The sequence below is a fragment of the Penicillium odoratum genome (assembly GCF_028828045.1).
Source record: "Penicillium odoratum strain IBT 22623 chromosome Unknown utg000003l_segment0_segment0, whole genome shotgun sequence".
NCBI classification, from domain to species: domain Eukaryota; kingdom Fungi; phylum Ascomycota; class Eurotiomycetes; order Eurotiales; family Aspergillaceae; genus Penicillium; species Penicillium odoratum.
Window position 1 is genome coordinate 899,300 of NW_026643145.1, and position 17,889 is coordinate 917,188.

At 47.5% G+C, this 17,889-nt stretch overlaps 10 protein-coding genes across 10 annotated transcripts; 3 read left to right on the forward strand and 7 right to left on the reverse strand.

Annotated features, from left to right (window-relative positions):
• Positions 1–369: 369 nt before the first annotated feature.
• Positions 370–1,257, reverse strand: N7520_003568 (ankyrin repeat domain-containing protein; the record flags this gene model as incomplete). The annotated part of the gene is made up of 1 exon (XM_057137503.1): positions 370–1,257. One exon carries the CDS (start codon positions 1,255–1,257, stop codon positions 370–372), a length of 888 nt encoding a protein of 295 aa, XP_056997968.1.
• Positions 1,258–2,204: 947 nt separating this feature from the next.
• N7520_003569 (fungal specific transcription factor domain-containing protein) lies at positions 2,205–4,238 on the forward strand (the record flags this gene model as incomplete). The annotated part of the gene is made up of 2 exons (XM_057137504.1): positions 2,205–2,252; positions 2,325–4,238. 2 exons carry the CDS (start codon positions 2,205–2,207, stop codon positions 4,236–4,238), a joined length of 1,962 nt encoding a protein of 653 aa, XP_056997969.1.
• A 287-nt stretch (positions 4,239–4,525) lies between these two features.
• Positions 4,526–5,341, reverse strand: N7520_003570 (alpha/beta hydrolase; the record flags this gene model as incomplete). The annotated part of the gene is made up of 1 exon (XM_057137505.1): positions 4,526–5,341. One exon carries the CDS (start codon positions 5,339–5,341, stop codon positions 4,526–4,528), a length of 816 nt encoding a protein of 271 aa, XP_056997970.1.
• Positions 5,342–5,712: 371 nt separating this feature from the next.
• N7520_003571 (FAD-dependent oxidoreductase) lies at positions 5,713–7,061 on the forward strand (the record flags this gene model as incomplete). The annotated part of the gene is made up of 2 exons (XM_057137506.1): positions 5,713–6,084; positions 6,147–7,061. 2 exons carry the CDS (start codon positions 5,713–5,715, stop codon positions 7,059–7,061), a joined length of 1,287 nt encoding a protein of 428 aa, XP_056997971.1.
• A 422-nt stretch (positions 7,062–7,483) lies between these two features.
• On the reverse strand, positions 7,484–9,027 carry N7520_003572 (uncharacterized protein; the record flags this gene model as incomplete). The annotated part of the gene is made up of 2 exons (XM_057137507.1): positions 7,484–8,447; positions 8,513–9,027. The coding sequence occupies 2 exons, from the start codon at positions 9,025–9,027 to the stop codon at positions 7,484–7,486; spliced, it is 1,479 nt and encodes a 492-aa protein (XP_056997972.1).
• A 2,855-nt stretch (positions 9,028–11,882) lies between these two features.
• Positions 11,883–12,404, reverse strand: N7520_003573 (DUF1993 domain-containing protein; the record flags this gene model as incomplete). The annotated part of the gene is made up of 1 exon (XM_057137508.1): positions 11,883–12,404. One exon carries the CDS (start codon positions 12,402–12,404, stop codon positions 11,883–11,885), a length of 522 nt encoding a protein of 173 aa, XP_056997973.1.
• Positions 12,405–13,903: 1,499 nt separating this feature from the next.
• N7520_003574 (uncharacterized protein) lies at positions 13,904–14,339 on the reverse strand (the record flags this gene model as incomplete). Its single annotated transcript, XM_057137509.1, has 2 exons — positions 13,904–14,220; positions 14,243–14,339. The coding sequence occupies 2 exons, from the start codon at positions 14,337–14,339 to the stop codon at positions 13,904–13,906; spliced, it is 414 nt and encodes a 137-aa protein (XP_056997974.1).
• A 6-nt stretch (positions 14,340–14,345) lies between these two features.
• On the reverse strand, positions 14,346–14,599 carry N7520_003575 (uncharacterized protein; the record flags this gene model as incomplete). The annotated part of the gene is given in 2 exon segments (XM_057137510.1): positions 14,346–14,575; positions 14,587–14,599. The coding sequence occupies 2 exon segments, from the start codon at positions 14,597–14,599 to the stop codon at positions 14,346–14,348; spliced, it is 243 nt and encodes an 80-aa protein (XP_056997975.1).
• A 153-nt stretch (positions 14,600–14,752) lies between these two features.
• Positions 14,753–16,082, reverse strand: N7520_003576 (Zn(II)2Cys6 transcription factor domain-containing protein; the record flags this gene model as incomplete). The annotated part of the gene is made up of 3 exons (XM_057137511.1): positions 14,753–15,550; positions 15,638–15,931; positions 15,993–16,082. 3 exons carry the CDS (start codon positions 16,080–16,082, stop codon positions 14,753–14,755), a joined length of 1,182 nt encoding a protein of 393 aa, XP_056997976.1.
• Positions 16,083–16,469: 387 nt separating this feature from the next.
• N7520_003577 (zinc-binding alcohol dehydrogenase family protein) lies at positions 16,470–17,600 on the forward strand (the record flags this gene model as incomplete). The annotated part of the gene is made up of 1 exon (XM_057137512.1): positions 16,470–17,600. One exon carries the CDS (start codon positions 16,470–16,472, stop codon positions 17,598–17,600), a length of 1,131 nt encoding a protein of 376 aa, XP_056997977.1.
• Between the last annotated feature and the right edge of the window lie 289 nt (positions 17,601–17,889).

Consider the following 17,889-nt stretch of genomic DNA (forward strand, 5'->3'; position numbering starts at 1 on the left):
ATTTAGCAACGTTGTCCAACACTGACTTCTTATCTTTTGTCTTCAATACAGTACGTCCCGAAACTGGTGCAACAACCTACAGTGGCGTTCCATGAGATTGAAACCCCCCGACCCACTTTGAGTAATTCAAAAAGTAATTCTGCCGCATTTTCTGCCGATAAAACCTCATATTCAGTAATTAGTATGCCAACTTAATTCAATACCAGTGGTCCCATGAGTCTAAAGTTCGGACCTCCAGATTTCCTTAATCTGTGGTAGCTGGTTCCTTTATCTGTGGTAGCTGGCGTATTAAATAACGAGCTTTTGTATCAAGCTATCGACGGATGATCGAGGTTCAGAGGCAATTTGAAGTACTTATAGAAGAATTGTTTACACCATCTCCCCCGTCTGCTTTATCTGTTGGAAAATTTGCGCGATAGATTCCTGCCCTCGGAAGATCGCAATCTTTGCCGCAGTCCACTTTTTGTTTCCTGATACGAGGGAGACATCTGCGCCAGCATCGAGCAACATCCTCACAATCTCATCATGTCCGCATTCTGTCGCTGCTGAAAGTGCCGAATATCCGTTATAAGATGAGCCTTTGGCATTCACATCGGCTCCTGCATCTAAAAGTTGACGGACAATCTGGCGGTGGCCTTTGAAGGCTGCGCCTTGAAGGGCCGTAAAGCCATGATACCGCACGGCGGGAGTATTTACATGGGCTTTATGGTGCAGGAGAAGCTCCACAATATCGGCGTGGCCTTCTAATGCAGCAGCTTGAAAAGCAGTACGGCCCCGATTTTTAGCGGGTGGCGCATTGATATCTGCGCCTTGCTTAATCAGCCATTGGACTAACTCGGTATGCCCCCCCTCAGCAGCGGCCTGTAGGGCGGTTCGGCCCATATACGGATGGGGCGGGTAGTTGATATCTGCACCCGCAGAGACTAAGTGGCTGACGATATTCAGATAGCCTGCTTCAGAGGCCAATACTACCGCTGTTCTGCCACCGTTGTTTCCTCCGGGGGCGTTGACATCTGCCCCTGCCGCTAACAGAATCTCAACCACGGCGAGATGCCCATTATGAGAAGCAGCCTGGAGGGCTGTCTGCCCATAGTAGCCTTTAGGCGGCTCATTAGGGTTCCCTGGTTCAGCCAAGAGCCGCTGTACCTGGCACAAGTCTCCTTGCGCAGCGGCAAGCTGAGTGGGAGACCATATGCTGTCTTCGTCCGCGTCATCTAGTTGAGACGGTTGAGTTGATAAGACTCGAGTTTCTTGCATCTTGAATTTCTTTTTCTTTGTTCGTGTCGTGCGACAGGTGAATATATGAACATGTGAACTTTTAGTATTGTCAACTTGATGTGCTTGTTGAATTGTTTAATACATGTAAACATTGACCTCGGAGGAAATGGCTATTCGGTTAAAGCGGCATCAATCATTAGCGTCAAAATAGATTAAACGTAGAGTGATAGATACTACCGACCAGCAATAGTAATTAGCGAAGGAACTAGTGCATACGGGGTCTTGAAAAAAGAATATCACTGAAATGTTCGACGCGAAGTACAGATTTCCGCAGCAGTATTCAGGAGCAACACTGCTTTCGAGTAAGATAGAATTATATTATTTCTAGCTAGTATTTTTTGTTTGTCGTCGTCCCAATCGGGACTAGCTTTGACGTCAAGTAGAATATGCTTCTCACTTTCCTCTCCCTGCTCTCCATACTGCATCTCAATGGAAATGTTATCCATCACTTACCTGATTTTGCTTCCATGGGATAAGTGTTTTCTATTTGGAGAGCTCCATAGCGGGCTCTCCTGATGCTCCGAAGTGAGCCCTCAGCAGCCACTTGGGCGTCGCATTCCGGAGGGCGAGTGACGAAATAAATGGAAGAGAGAAATTTGTTTACGAAACGTTTTGGCTCATAAATTACCTTCAGAACAATGTGCATCATTGTCTTATCAAGAAAAATTTGCTCTCGAGGCGAGATCGTCGGCTTTGAGATAAGGTGCACCGGCGACCGCATCGATTGCTCTAAAAGCGGGGTTTCCAACATTGCCACGTCAGGTCAACTCTCATCGCTCCTCCTTGTGCGAAACAGCCCCGAATTGTTCCTAAATGTCCATGCTCGAGCGCCAAAGGGTTTGGCGTGCGTGCAAGCTATGTCGCCGCAAGAAAATAAAGTGTAATGGGGAGCTCCCGTGCAAGAGTTGCAGTGGCAAGCATGCAGAATGTGTCTATGCCGAACCGAGCAACAGCACATGCTCAGTGGATCCACTGTAAGTCCTACATATCGTGATGTAGATTTTGATGCACGATAGGTAGCTAAAAAGTGCGATAGGTACGTTAAGAGGCTCGAGAAACGGATCCAAATGTTGGAAGGAAGGCTGCAACAGCAGCCAACCAGCCCACAACATATGTTAGGCCGAGAAAACAACAAAAGTCCTCCTGGGGCATTTAGTCAGCAGGGACCAAGTGTCCATAGCAATGGGGAATTCCAGACAGAAGAACTTCAGGGGGTTCAATATGCAGGGTTTGTTACCCCCAGGACAGCGCTACCGCCCACAGCTCAATCCTCTCCGTCGGATGGCCACGAAGGCGCCGAGCTAGAGGATTTTCTTCTGAATGATTCAAATGCTCTATTGGAGGGCATTCTGGACTCGACGCTCCTTGGACCACAATCTACGGCAGTTGATGTGACCCAGTTGCCGGAGATACTTCTACAAGCTCTTATTGACATATTCTACTCCTCTTACTATTTTATATTTCCTATCATCCCCCAAGATCAATTTCAGCAGCAATATGATCGCTGGTTGCTCGCTCACCGAAGGACTGTCAATTCTCCTCACGAGGACATCCGCAGCGGATTCTCGTTCCTATTATATGCATTGCTTGCCGTGGCGGCTTCCGCTATTCCGACCGATCACGCGGTGTTCAAGCACCCTGGCATGGAGATATACCAGCTTATACAGATCGGAGATTTGTTATACACTCATGCTACCTCCAAGTGCCCCGGATTTCCATACCAACGGGATGAGACGCATCCTATCAACGTCGCTATCGCACAGGGTCTTCTTAGCCTCTACCTTACGGTAACCGGCAACCTTAGCGATGCGTGGATGGTATCGGGTAACGCAATCCGTCAATATCAGGCCTTAGAACTTGAAGAGCTAGAAAATAGCACGAGTGGAGCGCCCGATGTAGGAGAAACTTGGAACCCACGCGGTAATGTCTGGTGGTGTTTGTATATTCTGGACTGCTCACTTTCAACCGCGCTTTCCAAGCCCTTGGCATTGTATGATGCCGAGTGTGACATGGGACGCTGCAATGAGGAAAGGTGTCTTGAGCTGGAGGCCAATACAGACCCTTGGTTCTCGATCATCGCAGAATTTCATGTTACTATCAGCCGCATTTACAGATCGATACGGTCGATTCGTAAGTCTCATCCTTCCCAGGCTGGCAAAATGTGGGATACTCTTCGGTCATATACCAAGAAATATGATACCGAACTGGAGAATCATTACGCCAAGCGGGTCTTGCCAAAAATAGCAGAGTCAGACGGGAAAGTGAAGCGGCTAGCGCTACAAGCAATTGCAGAATGCTCCTACTTCATAGGTCTGGTTCTTCTTTACCGGTCGTTCATCGAGCAGTTTAACGCCGCAGACCCCGAAGCATTTCTACGATGTGCAGAGGCTGCATCAAACTGCATTAAAGCCACGCCGCAATTGATCGCCACGGTGCCTGTTAGTCATTTCGTGGTCCAGCAGAGTCGCGCCGTTTACGCTAGTACTAAAGTCCTTTTGCACTGCATGCGACTGGCCCGGAACTCGAGCTTCAATAAAAGGGCCTGGTGCGACGTCCAAAGTGGCTTCGAGATGCTCCGCAAAATCAATATCCGGTGGCCTCAAATCCAGAATTATTGGCGTCTCACCGAGGAAGACATGAGACAGACGCAGAATGAGTTCAATAGGCACAATCTGTTTCACGGGGTCTTTGATCGGTATGGGCAGGAATTTGAACGATCCAAGCGACGGAGACTATCGGATGATTCTTTTCGCCATGATTCATTTTCTGCTGGACCCTCTCTTCCAAGTGAGTCTCACAATTTTTCTGGGGGTTATCAAATGAACGATGATAGTTTTGTCTTATCAGATTTCCACCCGCTGTCATTAACGTCTGAAGAATACTCTGGGAAGAATTTTGATGACACGATGTTGATATTGCCTATTGAATTCGGAGACGTGACGGAGATTGATGACAACTGACATGCTTCAGCTGCTTACTATCTCTTAATATTTAATCTGCATATTAACGGACGAGCCCAAATTTGAGACAATTTGATTTGGAGATACTCCCAGCCATTTCTCAACCACGTTTCCCTTGCCTCCGCCTTCGGAAGAGTCGGTAGTCGTGGCGTGACAGAGAGAAGAGGGAGGCTAAAGTACATGGCTCACACATGAGCGATCGAAAGTCACGTTCAGCAATCGAATCTGTTCATAAATTGATGCATTTTCTTGATGAAAAACGCAAGGAAGTTGAGGGGAACCATTGCTTAGCGTGGTTCAAATGTCTCGATCAAGTTCTCAATTTCTTCGCACACTTTCTGTGGCAGCTCAACACTCGGAAAATGTGTCTCGCCTTCCAAGTCCTTGTAGGAAAAGGAGATCATTTCCTCGGAAAAACTCTTGTGCATCTGACGATACTCAGGGGAGTCCAGCGGATGGGAGAAGACATGCCGGATTGGTGGCGGATTCACCATTCTTCGCATACGATCCATCGGAGACCCATGAGCCCGATAGGCTTCCTCAATAACACGACAGGAAAGCGACCACATGTGGTATCCATAGCTGCCCATACAGTAGGTCAAATGGTCATGAACACCCTTGTTGTTACTTCCCGCCAGCCAGTGATCAAAGAGGCTTTTGCGTGCTGCAAGCCAAGTTTCAGGTGCCTGTATCGCTTTCAGGCCAATTGTAAATTCCGGTGGAGGGGGGCTCATGATCTGATCAATCATCAGCAATCGAAGAACCCGGTCCTTGCCTAGCTTATCCGTGATCTCGAGAGCTGGCCATCCGCCGTGGGAGTGTGATACAAGGTAAAATTTCTCGACGCCGAGTACATTTAAAAGGCCGATGGTGTCGCTGACTTGCTCACCAACACCAAACTCATCTGTGTAGTCTCGATTGGGAGCATGGCCACGCCAATTGACACGAATTATTCGGTGGTCCCTAACGAGATAAGGAATCATTTCATCGTAAAGACGCATATCGTGAGCCCAGCCCGAAACAAGTACGATGGGTGGGCCGTCCGCGTAACCGGCCTCCTGATAGCATATCTGAACCCCGTTGATCGTCTTGGTAAGATACATAACTTCGAGGAGCGGGCGTATGATATGTGGGAAGAAACAAAGGCACAATGCAGCTTTGCTGAGACGCTACTCGCAGTTAATTATAAGTCCGTGTTAATATCACATGTGCATGTTGATACTTGGCAGGAAGATCCAGATGACTTTCGCAAGGGACCACGCCATATTCCACAAATCGGCCCGACCCGTAAATCCATCACAAAAGCACTTTGACCCACGGATACGGGCCGAATATCCACCGGTCCGGTATCCGGACGATAATCATCCCCCGCATTCTTGTAACACACACTTCCAGCCTTCCAAATACATGTGAAAAAGCTTCATGTCGGCCATTTTCTGATTCTTACTCCAATCATCTTCCAACACAACACACGATGCCCCAACCCCCAGTCATCATCGTCGGTGCAGGCATCACGGGCTTGGTGCTAGCACAGGCCCTCAAAAAGCATTCTATTCCTTTCGAAATCTACGAGCGGGACCCTGATCCTCTGCATCGGGGAAAGGGCTGGGGTATCACCATCCACTGGGCTCTTGACTCGCTGATCGAATGTCTGCCCCGCCACATAATCGATCGTCTCCCCGAAGCTTACGTTGATCCGGAAGCGACTCGCAACGGTGAAAATGGAAATTTCTTATTTTTCAACTTACGCACTGGTGAAGCGCTTTGGCAAGTACCGCCCAGCAAGAGAATTCGCATGGCAAGGGAGAAATTTCGAAGACTGTTGATGGATGGGATTGAAGTCAAGGTAATTCCAGCATTCCACCCTGCTCAACCCTGACATCTGACCCTGATCCTTGCTTCTAATAGTGGAACCACACGTTCAACAATTTCGAACCATCGGGATCTGCGACGAAGGCGACCTTCACCACTCCGATCGGATCGCACACGACTGAAGGTTCCATCATTGTCGGATGCGACGGCTCTCAATCGCGGGTTCGCGCCTCCTTATTTCCGACACCCGCTATGCATTTGAATGCGCGCTTGCCAGTTCGACTTCTTGGAGTGAGTACAATCTACCCTGGGGAGCTTGCAGCAAAAGTGCGCGCGTTGGATCCCTTTTTCTTTCAAGGGGGGGACCCACTTACGAGTGCTTCCCACTGGTTCTCGTTTTTGGACAGTCCTGAGACGAGCGGTCGCGGTGATGACACACGAGAATGCCAAATCCTCGTCTCCTGGCCATACCGATCGGGATTTCTAGGTGAAAACGAGCCGTTAGAGGTGCCCGCGAACGCTCGGGATCGTGTGGCATTGATGAAAAGGATTTCCAGCGTCTGGGCCAACCCGTTTCACGACATTATTCAGAACATCCCGGAAGATGCTGAGCCAAAGACAATATCGCTTGAGGACTGGGTGACACCTCGAGTGCAGTGGACGAACGTACCTGGATCGGACCGCGTTGTACTAGTTGGCGATGCTGCGCATGCCATGACAATGTACAGAGGGGAGGCTGCAAATCACGGTATTTTGGACGTCAAGGAGCTCTTTTCCCTGGTCCTGCCAGTTTTGGAGACAGAAGTTTTTAGTGAGGAGCGCTTGCGGGATGCTTGTGAGAGCTACACTAAGGGGATGGTTGAAAGAGCAGCGCCAGCAGTTCTGCACAGCCGGCAGGCTTGTTTGGACGCCCATGATTATGAGAGGATTAATGACGAAAGCCCTTTGATACGTCGAAGGATTGCAGTGCATGAGACCCAGCCCAAACCCGAGCCTGTTATGGCTACATAATGCCTGTTTTAGATAGTCGCCTTGACATCATATGTGTTATCAATCAATACCAATCTCTATACATACACTGTTTACACTGAACGTCAACCCTCAGTGCCGGGTTACTTTAGATATGTAAAGGGAGATGTTGAAGGGGTTTAAGAAGCGCAAATGGGGAAATCCGATTTTACCACCTTGGCCCTGTGTATTGTGTATTTAGGTAGAAGGGTTCACAAAGTCACATTGAATGTTAACTTGTCCCCTAGGTAAATAATCAGAAGGTAAAATGTGGCAAAAATCAACCAAGTTGATTCATTGTTCACGTCATGTTGCTTCTCTCGATCTTTGTAGACGGGAATCAAGCTGAGACAATAGACAATTGTCCACTGAAGTATGCGCATATAAGATTCCCACTATATCAACTACTACTACTACTACGTAACTTAATATACATATAAGAAGCCTTTGTCTTCCCGATCAGTCAAATCGCCCTGTCCGGCTGTAGCGATTTCATGCTCTGTCGCTCCATCAGAAAGCCGGGAATCATGATAAAGTCTGGCTGATGCGTTATAGTAGGCATAAAGTACCCTGAGGAGCGCCGAGACGAAGATAGCCACCCCGATAACGACGAAAAGTGTGATTTTAGCGGGAATATATTGGGGTGAATCTTTGGTTTGGAATGTCTGCGGTCCAATAATATTGGCAATGCTGAATCCAACCGCTATCATTGCGTTGGCTCCTATCCTTTTCGTATATCCGGCGGTGTTGGCACCCACCCAGGAATAGATAAGCACTAACGGCGCAACGGTAGTATTGAGGAGGTAAATGCCGGCCAGCTTTCCGCCTTGGTTGTTTTGTGGGAGGAAAGACATGAGACCTGCTCCGATAAGTGCAGGCACTAGGGTGATAATGATGCTGACCCAGCGGGGTGTTTCCTTGAGGACGGCATATGTTGACCCATAAGTGGCGATAATGCTGACGGCGCCTGATGGAATGTTGAGTAGAGCGGACTGCTTGGAGTCGTAGCCGAATCCTTTGATCAGGATCGCCGAGAAGGTCGTGATGACACCGCTTGGAATGACGGTCAGAGCGGTAAGGAGGGTCAGTAACCAGACTTGCGGGTCGATGAGAACTTCGAAGAGCCCTTTCTTGTTGAAGACTTTTTGTCCGTTCCCTGCTTGGTCGAGAATGAGCATGCGTCTGATCGAGTCTTTCTCGTCTGGCCGGAGAAACTTGGCTCCATCCAAAGTCGAAGGAAGAAACATGAGGACGACAAGTGAGATGAGAATGTTGAAGATGCCAACGGCGACCATCATGATGCGCCATCCACTGAAGCCAGTCGTTGGGCCATGCTGAGCCCCAAATGAGATAAGGCCTCCAACGATTTGACCCGCACCGAGGCCGGAGCTAGTGGTGTAAATTATCAATATCCAATTATCATGATTTGAAAATGAGCCAATGATAGTACTTACTACCAGATACCATAACGAGGAGCTGCGCGGCGCTTAGTATACCACGTAGATGTTAACATAACCAGTGCTGGCGAAATAACCGCTTCACAGCAGCCTAGCAATATGCGAATCGCGAGGATCTGGGCGTAGTTCTGGGCGGCGGCCATGCAGGCGACGAGGATTCCCCAGCAAAGCAAATTAAGCCCTAACACCCTAGCCAAAGGGAACCTCTGTAGTAGATACCCCTGAGGGATTTCTGCTACGGCGAACGCAATAAAGAATGCAGTTGCCATCAAGCTGAAGTCATTGCCGGCCATGCCCAAATCATCCTGTAAGCCCATAATGTTCGCATAATTGATAAGTACTTTGTCAAGGAACTCTAGGAAGTAACAAGCAAGCATAATGGGGACAACGCGCCAGTCAACTTTACGAAGAATTGCCGAGTACTCGATGGAGTCCGTAGCATGGTCGCTATTGCTTGGCCTTGTGCCATGAACATGAATGGACGATCGCTTTGACTCGCTGGAAATCTCCATGATGAATTATGGAAATAATGGGTGAAGACCTCAAATCAATTGAGCAATATATCAGGTATTGAACTTGACTGTCGCAGAAGACATTGCGAAGTCAAATGGCAGAGTATAAAAAAAGTTCTCCACGGATCGTTATCTCCCGATTCTTAATTCTGTGGTGAAAGGGGATCAACCTTAGATAAGAACGTATCAATGAAACCCGAAGCACCTATCAGGGAAAGAAAAAGAGGGGGACTTGCCGCTTTGACTCGTCACGGGTATGCATCCGCGATCGCTTTGACACTTCAATCCGGCTTCGGATCGCATCCGGGTCCCATGTAAGGAAGGGATACGGAGGGGAAAGGGCCGAGTGCATAGTAATAGATTAGGATGTGTGCCTAAGGCGCCCCACACCCCCACTCGAGTATGGGGTCAGGTGACCCAATCTGTTTACTTTCTCTACCTCTCTCTATCTCTCTCCCTCTTCTCTTCCTTCCTCTTTCCTTCAGAATATATATTTTGCCATATACCGCTGGCATCAAGCTAAACACACAGTAGCCATTATTGTCCTAATCGGACAGCAATATTGACCTCTCAACAGGTCCTCCGGCCGGGGATTGTATCAGGTCATGTTCTCCGCATTTCACCACACCTCATGGTCATACTGAGATCTTTCGATGAGGATAAATTCTCTAAAAAACGAAGAAAGAAGCGACTCTATCGGGTATTCAAGATATGTACGAGTCTCATGGTACTGTAAGTATAAGTTTCTATTCTTGCGACAAGATCATGCATGCCGATAGAAATGGTCTTCTGACATATGAATACAATTATGCATCTTCTGTAGTGATCAATTCGATGACATTGGCGAGACTTCTACTCAATTCAACCGACAAATTCTTCTTGTTCCAGGCCCAGCACAGTTCCACGCCATTAAAGTATAATGAGTTCTACCCTCTACGTACTAGTTTCTGGAAAAGCTCCATATAGTGAGCTGAATGTTCTTGAATCAAATGACCACAACATTATCAAGGCATCATAGACGGCAAAAACTCAGAGTAGTCGACGTTAAAATTGAAAGGCGCTTCAAATGCCAAGAATCCCCAAAGTGACTATGATTGCCCCTGGTGAGATCATACTACGCTGTTGGGACGGCAGATCATCTACTGCTGAACAAGCGCTGGAAATGAATCCAAAGGAATGTCAGGAATGACTACTAATGTTGTCTAAGAGCATAGACCTCAGATTGATGGTGATTCAGTCGAAAAGAGTACCCACTATCCATTCTACTCACCAAGCTTGTGGACGTTTTCCAGACAAAATCAAGCACTGGAATATTCTGACACTGTCAAGGGTAACGAAGCTCCGTGGATGCTAAGGATAATGTCTAGGGCTTCCTGCATGAGTCTCCATGTGGTACCATGCCTATACCATTTTATCACGGACTTTATTTCCATGAATGGAGGATATCCTCCCCCCTCAAAATCTCATTGGAGCTCCTACAGCTCGCATCTCCTTGTGATTTAATTTGTGCCAGAATCAAGAGATGTCATTTGAACTCTGGTTTTAACAGAGATTGAGCACCACATAGTCTGGATGGGCAATTGTCAAAAATTGTTTATTGATCACGAAGCGAGATTTTTCACAATTGCATTTCTCCGTCAAATTTACAGTCTTATCATTCCGTTATCTCAATAGCAAATTAAGCATCTCAGAATGAGACCGTAGAATCGATACCGAGGAAATGAAGAGAAAGAAAGATGCAGTACTAATTGGCCCATCGGCGGATTATGTGCATATTATAATGCCTGGAAAGAGAAATGATCCTGCTTTCTGGGCAGATTTCTTTATTACCTCAACTCCCGGGACCTTCCAAAGACTGGAGAGAGCTCGTTTCGACTTCATTTTGAGAAAAAAGCAGCTGATCAAGGCCAAACAGGACCCACCCTTCAGCACGCCTGTAGCCACCCGTTTTTGAACGATTCACTTGGCGGCCATGCCAGTCAAATGCATGCCGTTATTTCCAAGCTGGTGCGACAATTATATTTGCCCTGCACACGGGTGCTCCAGCCACATCAAGTGACAGAGAATTTAGGGATAAAAATCAAACCCACCAAGCAGAGGAGTTTTGAGGTTTTATCAAGTCGCTTAGAACTAGCTCAGCATGACGCGAAAGCTTTATAACGCGGGGTCCATATTCAATGCCAAAATTACGAGTCAAATCTAAGCAGACTCTTGAAAAAGAGTTGTTTTGAGAAATTGGGATGTCGTGCCCCCTCCACAGCATAAGCGCATGGAGCTCCCGTGAGGGAACCCTAGCTCAGCCATAATTGTTTGGGATAAAGGGAGACCATTACTCTGCAGAGCCGGGAACGGAAGAAAGCCTATGCGTGTATAAACCACAAGACAACCCTCAGCAAGCCACGTATGGAGCCCTGGTTATAAAAATTTTACATTGTTATGTAAAACCTCTACTGATGATGAAGAAAGAAAAAGAAAACCTTCCTGGGCCGGGGCGACGACTGCCTTTTATAGCAATGAAAAGCTAGTCTACGCTAGAGCCGATTGGGCGATAGGTGGGGCTTCGAAAATATTTATCCAATAGGAGACTGCCCATGGCTCGCTAGTCTCTAGCCAATCATACTACATTGTGGAAGACAGTGTGGGCCTTCCGGTTTTCGAATATATCTATCATGAAAGTACAAACTCGCATTGTAGGGAAGAAAATAAATATTGTCATCTTAGCCTACGATTTACAACCAAAACCACCAATGGAGGACTTTTAACTGCTTTTTATCATTTCATTGAGTTCAATTCTCGTCTCCCGTAGTAGTTCCTTCCCTACTGAATTATATATATCACCAACTGTCCCCATTGCCTCACTCCTTCTGAGGGAGGTAAGGTCCAATGAAAGTACTGAGGTAATCCATCTTGCCAAGGGGTACGCCCTCCTTTCGCAGGATGGCATAGGCAGTCATAACATGGAAGTAGATATTAGGGAGGCTGTAGGCACTGGCATAGCTGTCCGTACGCATGGGGATGTTGACTCCAGGTCCCATACCAACCTCGACCATTTTCTCCGCGTTGTTGTCGATGGTGGTCTTATCAGCGTCGTTGAGAGCCTTGAGAGCCTTCTCAATGAGTGCGTGGGCCTCAGCGAACGACGAGACTTCGGTGGGGGAATCTGGGACCGGAGTACCGCTCGTTCTGGCGACCAATTTCTCGGCAAGGGAGACAGAAAACAAGATCTGGAAGCTCAATGGCTTCATGTCATCAATGAGGGCGGCAGTGAGGAAGTTGGCGCCATTGGAATGCTCCTCGCCTTTGCGGATGATGTGGGCAAGAGCGGTGAGGGCGTTCTTGGCGGGGAGAATAGATGTGTCGTAGAGTGAAGAAGACATTGTGGGTAGCAATTGAGATATATGAAATTAGGAGGTTCGTTCCAAGGTTCCAAAGTTGTAAAGTGTTGGAGAGCTTTGGTAATTAAGATGAGCAAGAATTAAGAATTATGGCAACATATCTGCAGGCCAGGAACTCATTTAAATACCCCTGATTGTTCCTGACCGCTTGAGGTGTATGATTGATAATCAATCCTGGTGGGGGCAAATGGCGGGGAGGAAGGGGCCAAAACATTCAATGTTTCCCAGGTTCGAATATCTATTAGTAATCCTTCGTAGAACTCCGTGGATCAGTATAGATGAGCTTATTTCATTCTCTTTCTTGCTACGTACCTGGATAAGCTCCTTGGATTCGTGACCGGCCTCTTTCGATTTTTTACCCTGTGGTTGTACTAAATCGACTTCCATAATATGTCAGAAATACAGCCATCTCGTAGATCAGGGTGGTCTGGCTTTACACCGTGTCCGCCATGACTACTCTTTCCAAACTTTCGAATCCACATGTTGGTATAATTGGGTAATCAGAAGCACAACGTAAGACAATCTGGGAAGACTTGAAATGTCAATTGAAGATTGCCATGGCTTTTTGCGACTTACATGCCTTCGTCCGTGGTGTTGACAGGGGATCAATACGTTATTTTGCCAGCTGATGTGCCGTAGTTGACCTGGAGGGGCCAACCCCGTTGCAGCGACGGCCCTCAGTATCCGGAGGAACAACAGGGGCACCGGGCACTCCTTGGAAATATGTACCTCCCAACATTCCCTGTTGTTCATTGCCTGATCACCCTGCTTTGGTGTGTCCCGTCTGACCATTCATGTCTCAATCCGGTAACATGACCTCGAATAAAATATTCTATATCAAATGATGTCTCGCTTTCAACCTATTTGACTTTACTAAAAGACCAAGAACCCTTCGATTTGGACATCAAAACAGTGAATGAAATGTAACGAGAATAGTTTCTAGTAAGCCTAGTTTTGCTCATCCACAGTCTACAAGACACAAGCTTCTCTATCCTGCACATGACTACTAGAATGATCCTCGGGAAACAAAATATTGCTAGGAACCTTTACAACAACAGCCTAGTAGTTTTATACTAGGCTCAACAACTTCCTTGCTCGGCTTCCAGGAAACTCAGGATTAGTCATATGAATATGTAATGCGATCCACAAGAATGGTCAAGATTTGGAAAGGAAATAATAAAGATTTCGAGATATCCGATTTCGAATTTTGTACGTTGTATTTTAATGTCGGCCCCACAGCGCGGAAGAAAGTCCATGGGAAGGGAGTGGTACAAATCCAAAAAAAATTGACAAGAGTGGGATTTGAACCCACGCCCCGAAAACGAGATACGGAAATCTGGATCAGGTGAACCTGAACCGTACGCCTTGGACCAACTCGGCCATCTTGCCTGTTGCTTACATAAAGCAGAGGAGGGTGGTGCCTTCAATTAAAAATTAAAATTAGGATGAACACCCGGAGCACAGAATTGTCATGAACCAAATCATCCGCGTTTACTGTATTGGAAAGTATCATGCATGTTGCACATCTTGACTTTATGGAAAGTGTATGTACACCTTGATCTCTTCATGACCGTCGAAACGCTGATAGTATGTTGGCGCGGCGCCTCTTTAATAATGATTACCTTACTCGTGATGAAACCAGGACTTGCGCGACCCGACGCTATGAGCTGCACGAGCTCAGGAGCCACAAGCTTTGGATCCACAACCCCAGCTTCATATCGCAGATGCTTCCCAAAGAAATCCGTGATCCGAAACGAGACATTCGGAAAGAGTATCTCCAAGCGGTGCACCAGGTGAACTGGGTTGAGTCATGAAAACACCGATCTGCCCAATCCTGCCCTGTGATGAAACCACCCGGATCATATTTCCCAGCATGACGTTTTCATCAATCTTGCCCTCCCTATTGAAAAATTCCATTCCAATTCAGTCCATAGCTCGAGTGACCACAGTGGGCTCCAGGGCCATAATCTGCTGGACTAGGTCAACCTCGGCGAAATTAACCGAAATCGTGCCTATTGACGCCGCACGCTCCAATCGCATTGAAAGATGATTAATGGAGTACACTTTGGAGGCTCCGCGGAGTATGGCAGAGAATGCAGCTAAGAGACCAACCGGGCCAGCCCCGAAAATTGTGACCGAATCGCTGGGCTGAACTCTGGCGTACGCTCATTCCGCATGGTACAAAATCTCCAATGTTCATTGGAGACAATTGGGGCTCTCTTTCAAAGCTGCATAATTTATGAAGCTAATATGGCGGTACGCTGCCTTCGACGATATGGCACATAGCATTAACGCCATAGCTGCAGAAGAAAGAAGTTGAAGGCTGGCAACTAGATTATTGTGTTCCATCTATCTGCAAGAGCACCATCCGGAAGGAATGCCTGTACTGCAACATTTCCTTTGTGACATAGTCGCAGGTACGCGCAAATAGAGGGACATTCCACTCGAGCTCTGAGCTCAATCCACCATATACTGCGGCATGCTTTGCGGTACCACAGATACAGCAGCAATAGGGCCACAGGGTCCCTTTTCCGAAGCAAGATTTCAAATTCGCCATGGATACTACCAGTGAACAGTTGAGTTTGACCTGTTGTGATCTTGCTATCCGGGGTGTTCAAAATGTGAGATAATCCGTGGGCGGCATTGAAATATGGATTGTTTTTTGCTGTCGATGAATCATCGAGGAGACATATACCAGTCAAGGGTTTTAGTATACCATCAGTCCCCCTCTCAGGCAAAGGCGAATGCATGTCAGCATATGTTCCCGCCATGATGGAGAAAATACTCTCTTGTCGAAGTGGATTCACCACATGCCAGAGTGCCATTTTGCCCCTGCTCATACGTAGCCAGTCCAAATCAAATGTTGCAGAGGAGATTAAAGGCCATGAATCTTCCGCTGTGCATGCGTCGGGGGACGAGAAGGTCAAGACGGCCAACGCAGCTGCAGTGCCCCAGATTGGATCCTTGTCGTTCTCTTTAATCGGTTCTCCCAAGCGTTTGTTGAGAAGTGTCGTGCTTTGAGACCAGTGATAGCATTCTTCTATACTGCGGCGACATCCTGGTGAGCCGTTCAGATAGCGGTCGTATGTATATGCTACCGCTAGAGAGGCGTGCATTAAAAAAGGGTACTAGGAGGCATGTCTTAGTCGAGTGTAGATCCACAATTAAGCTCGCTCTTTGAGACTTTCTGGTCACAGAACCAATATAATACTCACAGCGAAGGCCAGATTGAGGAGTTTGCGATTGACGTGTATCGCATTCGGGTCATCGGGTATAGTGAGACTTCGTCCATAATACCGGGAGATAAAATCTTGACATTTGGCGCTCAGTTGGTAGATTGTGGAATCGTCGCATGTCCAGACAGCACTGCTGACAACGGGTTCAATCTCCACTTTTTCTTGAACGGGCAATGGTCTGGCGATGGGTTGCAGGTCTTGGATATTAGATTTGAAATTGCATAATACTCCGAATGAATTACATCGCTTGCAGCTGGGCTTGTGTTCGTCACACTGAAGGATCGGGAGATTGGTTCAGTCGAGCGCAAATCTATAAAAGCCAAGAGCCACCTACCTTCACTTTCCTGAGCTTGCAATTCCGGCAGCCGAATCTTGATCGCCGCGCAGTTTTTTGTTTGTGGTCTTCTTTTTGATAATTCGACATGATTTTTCCATTTTTCAATCACTTACACAGCATCTTATGAGGGATTTTTCTGATCTCAAAATGAATGTAATAAGGAAGGAGGTCAGCATGTGGAGTCGTGGATCTGACAACTCCAATAATCGGGACCCGTACGCTAATCCCTTTTAGGAATACGCTAACCATTCGTCGGATGCAAACATCTCTGATTGGCTGCGTATTCTCTTTGGCATCTAACCATCCACAAATTGCATCAGATGAGACGTCACTAGATGGAAGAATAATTAGTTTGAGCGCCTGGTTGAAAGTTATTAAAGGAAAGGCTATTCAGCAGTTCCAGATGTAAAAAATCAGGATATATCGTCAGACCTTGGCATACCATATTACCTTTATACTTGAACACAATTCCAAATGGCCACTCACCTCGCCGCTATCTCTCCAGCCAAAGGGGAACCCTTTGTACTTCAACACCGCCCAACGCCAAAGCCAGGCCCAGGGGAGATTCTCATCGCGATCAAATCAGTGGCCCTCAACCCGGCAGACATAGTCATGCGTGACACAGGCCTCTTCATACCCACATACCCCACAGTCATCGGCTTCGATTTGGCGGGCGTAGTCCTCGAGGTCGGCGAGAACGTAGCCACTAATGACAACGACAATGACGACTGCCCCTTCTACCGGCCGGGCACCCGCGTCGTTGCATACTCAGCCTCCGCCTGGAGATCCTGCGATCCAGACTACGGGGCATTTCAAGAGCGCTGTCTCGTCCCCTGGCAGCATGCTGTTCCCATTCCAGACAAGGGCATTTCTTGGAACCATGCAGCAACCTTGCCCGTTTCTGTGGCGGTACCTCTGAACGTGTGGGATATGATGGGGATTCCAAGGTTAGAAGAAGCCACTGCTTCTGCTCCAGCTAGCCCGACTGGCACGAAAACCGAAGCTCTCCTTGTCTGGGGTGCATCCTCTAGCGTCGGAAGCATGGGCGTTCAAACAGCTCGGCTGTTGCGTGACGATCACAAATCTTCTTTTGCAGCCGTGTATGCGACAGCGGGATCTGCGAATGAGGACTATGTGGCTTCACTAGGCGCAGATCGTTTATTCGACTACAAAGACCCACATGTTGTCAGTTTGATTGTTGCGGCAGCCAAACAGGACAGATTAGTGATCCGGCATTGCTTTCTTGCAACAGGGCAGCTGAAATCGTGCCAAGCTGTGCTTAAGGCATTCATTGTGGGAGATCAAGGAGAGAAGAAGACCATAGCGGCGAAACTCGTGTCAGCGCCTCCGATTCCTCCGAATGCGCAGGTAGTGGATGGATTAGAGACAATATTTGTGATGCCGTCGATGGTAGAAGGGGAGAGACTGGAGCAGTTCCGATATTGGATTGGGACGTGGATGAGAGATAACTTAGAGAAGGGAAAAATTAGGCCGAGCCCGGAGCCGACAATTGTTGGAAAAGGGCTGGGAGCTATAAATCTAGGATTGGATCAATTGGCTCGAGGTGTGAGTTGTACAAAGTTGGTTGTGGAGGTTGAGAACTAGGATATGTTTGTAAGAACATAGGTCTTCTGCTCCTTCTGTTCTTTTGAAAATGCTGGCTCATGTTTGTGTATTTCTCACCAGATATACTTGAATTAATGCCTGAACTACGTATCAGGCAATGATCAGGAAACAAGTGCGATGCTGGTGGCTGTGGATGGATACCATCCTTGGATCCCTGGAAGCGCATTCCTGCTGAAGGGATAAATAAAAGTCGGATTCTCAGACTGAATGAGGATATTACCCCACACCACAGAAATACATGTTCTGGCCCGACCCAACTCATCCTCAT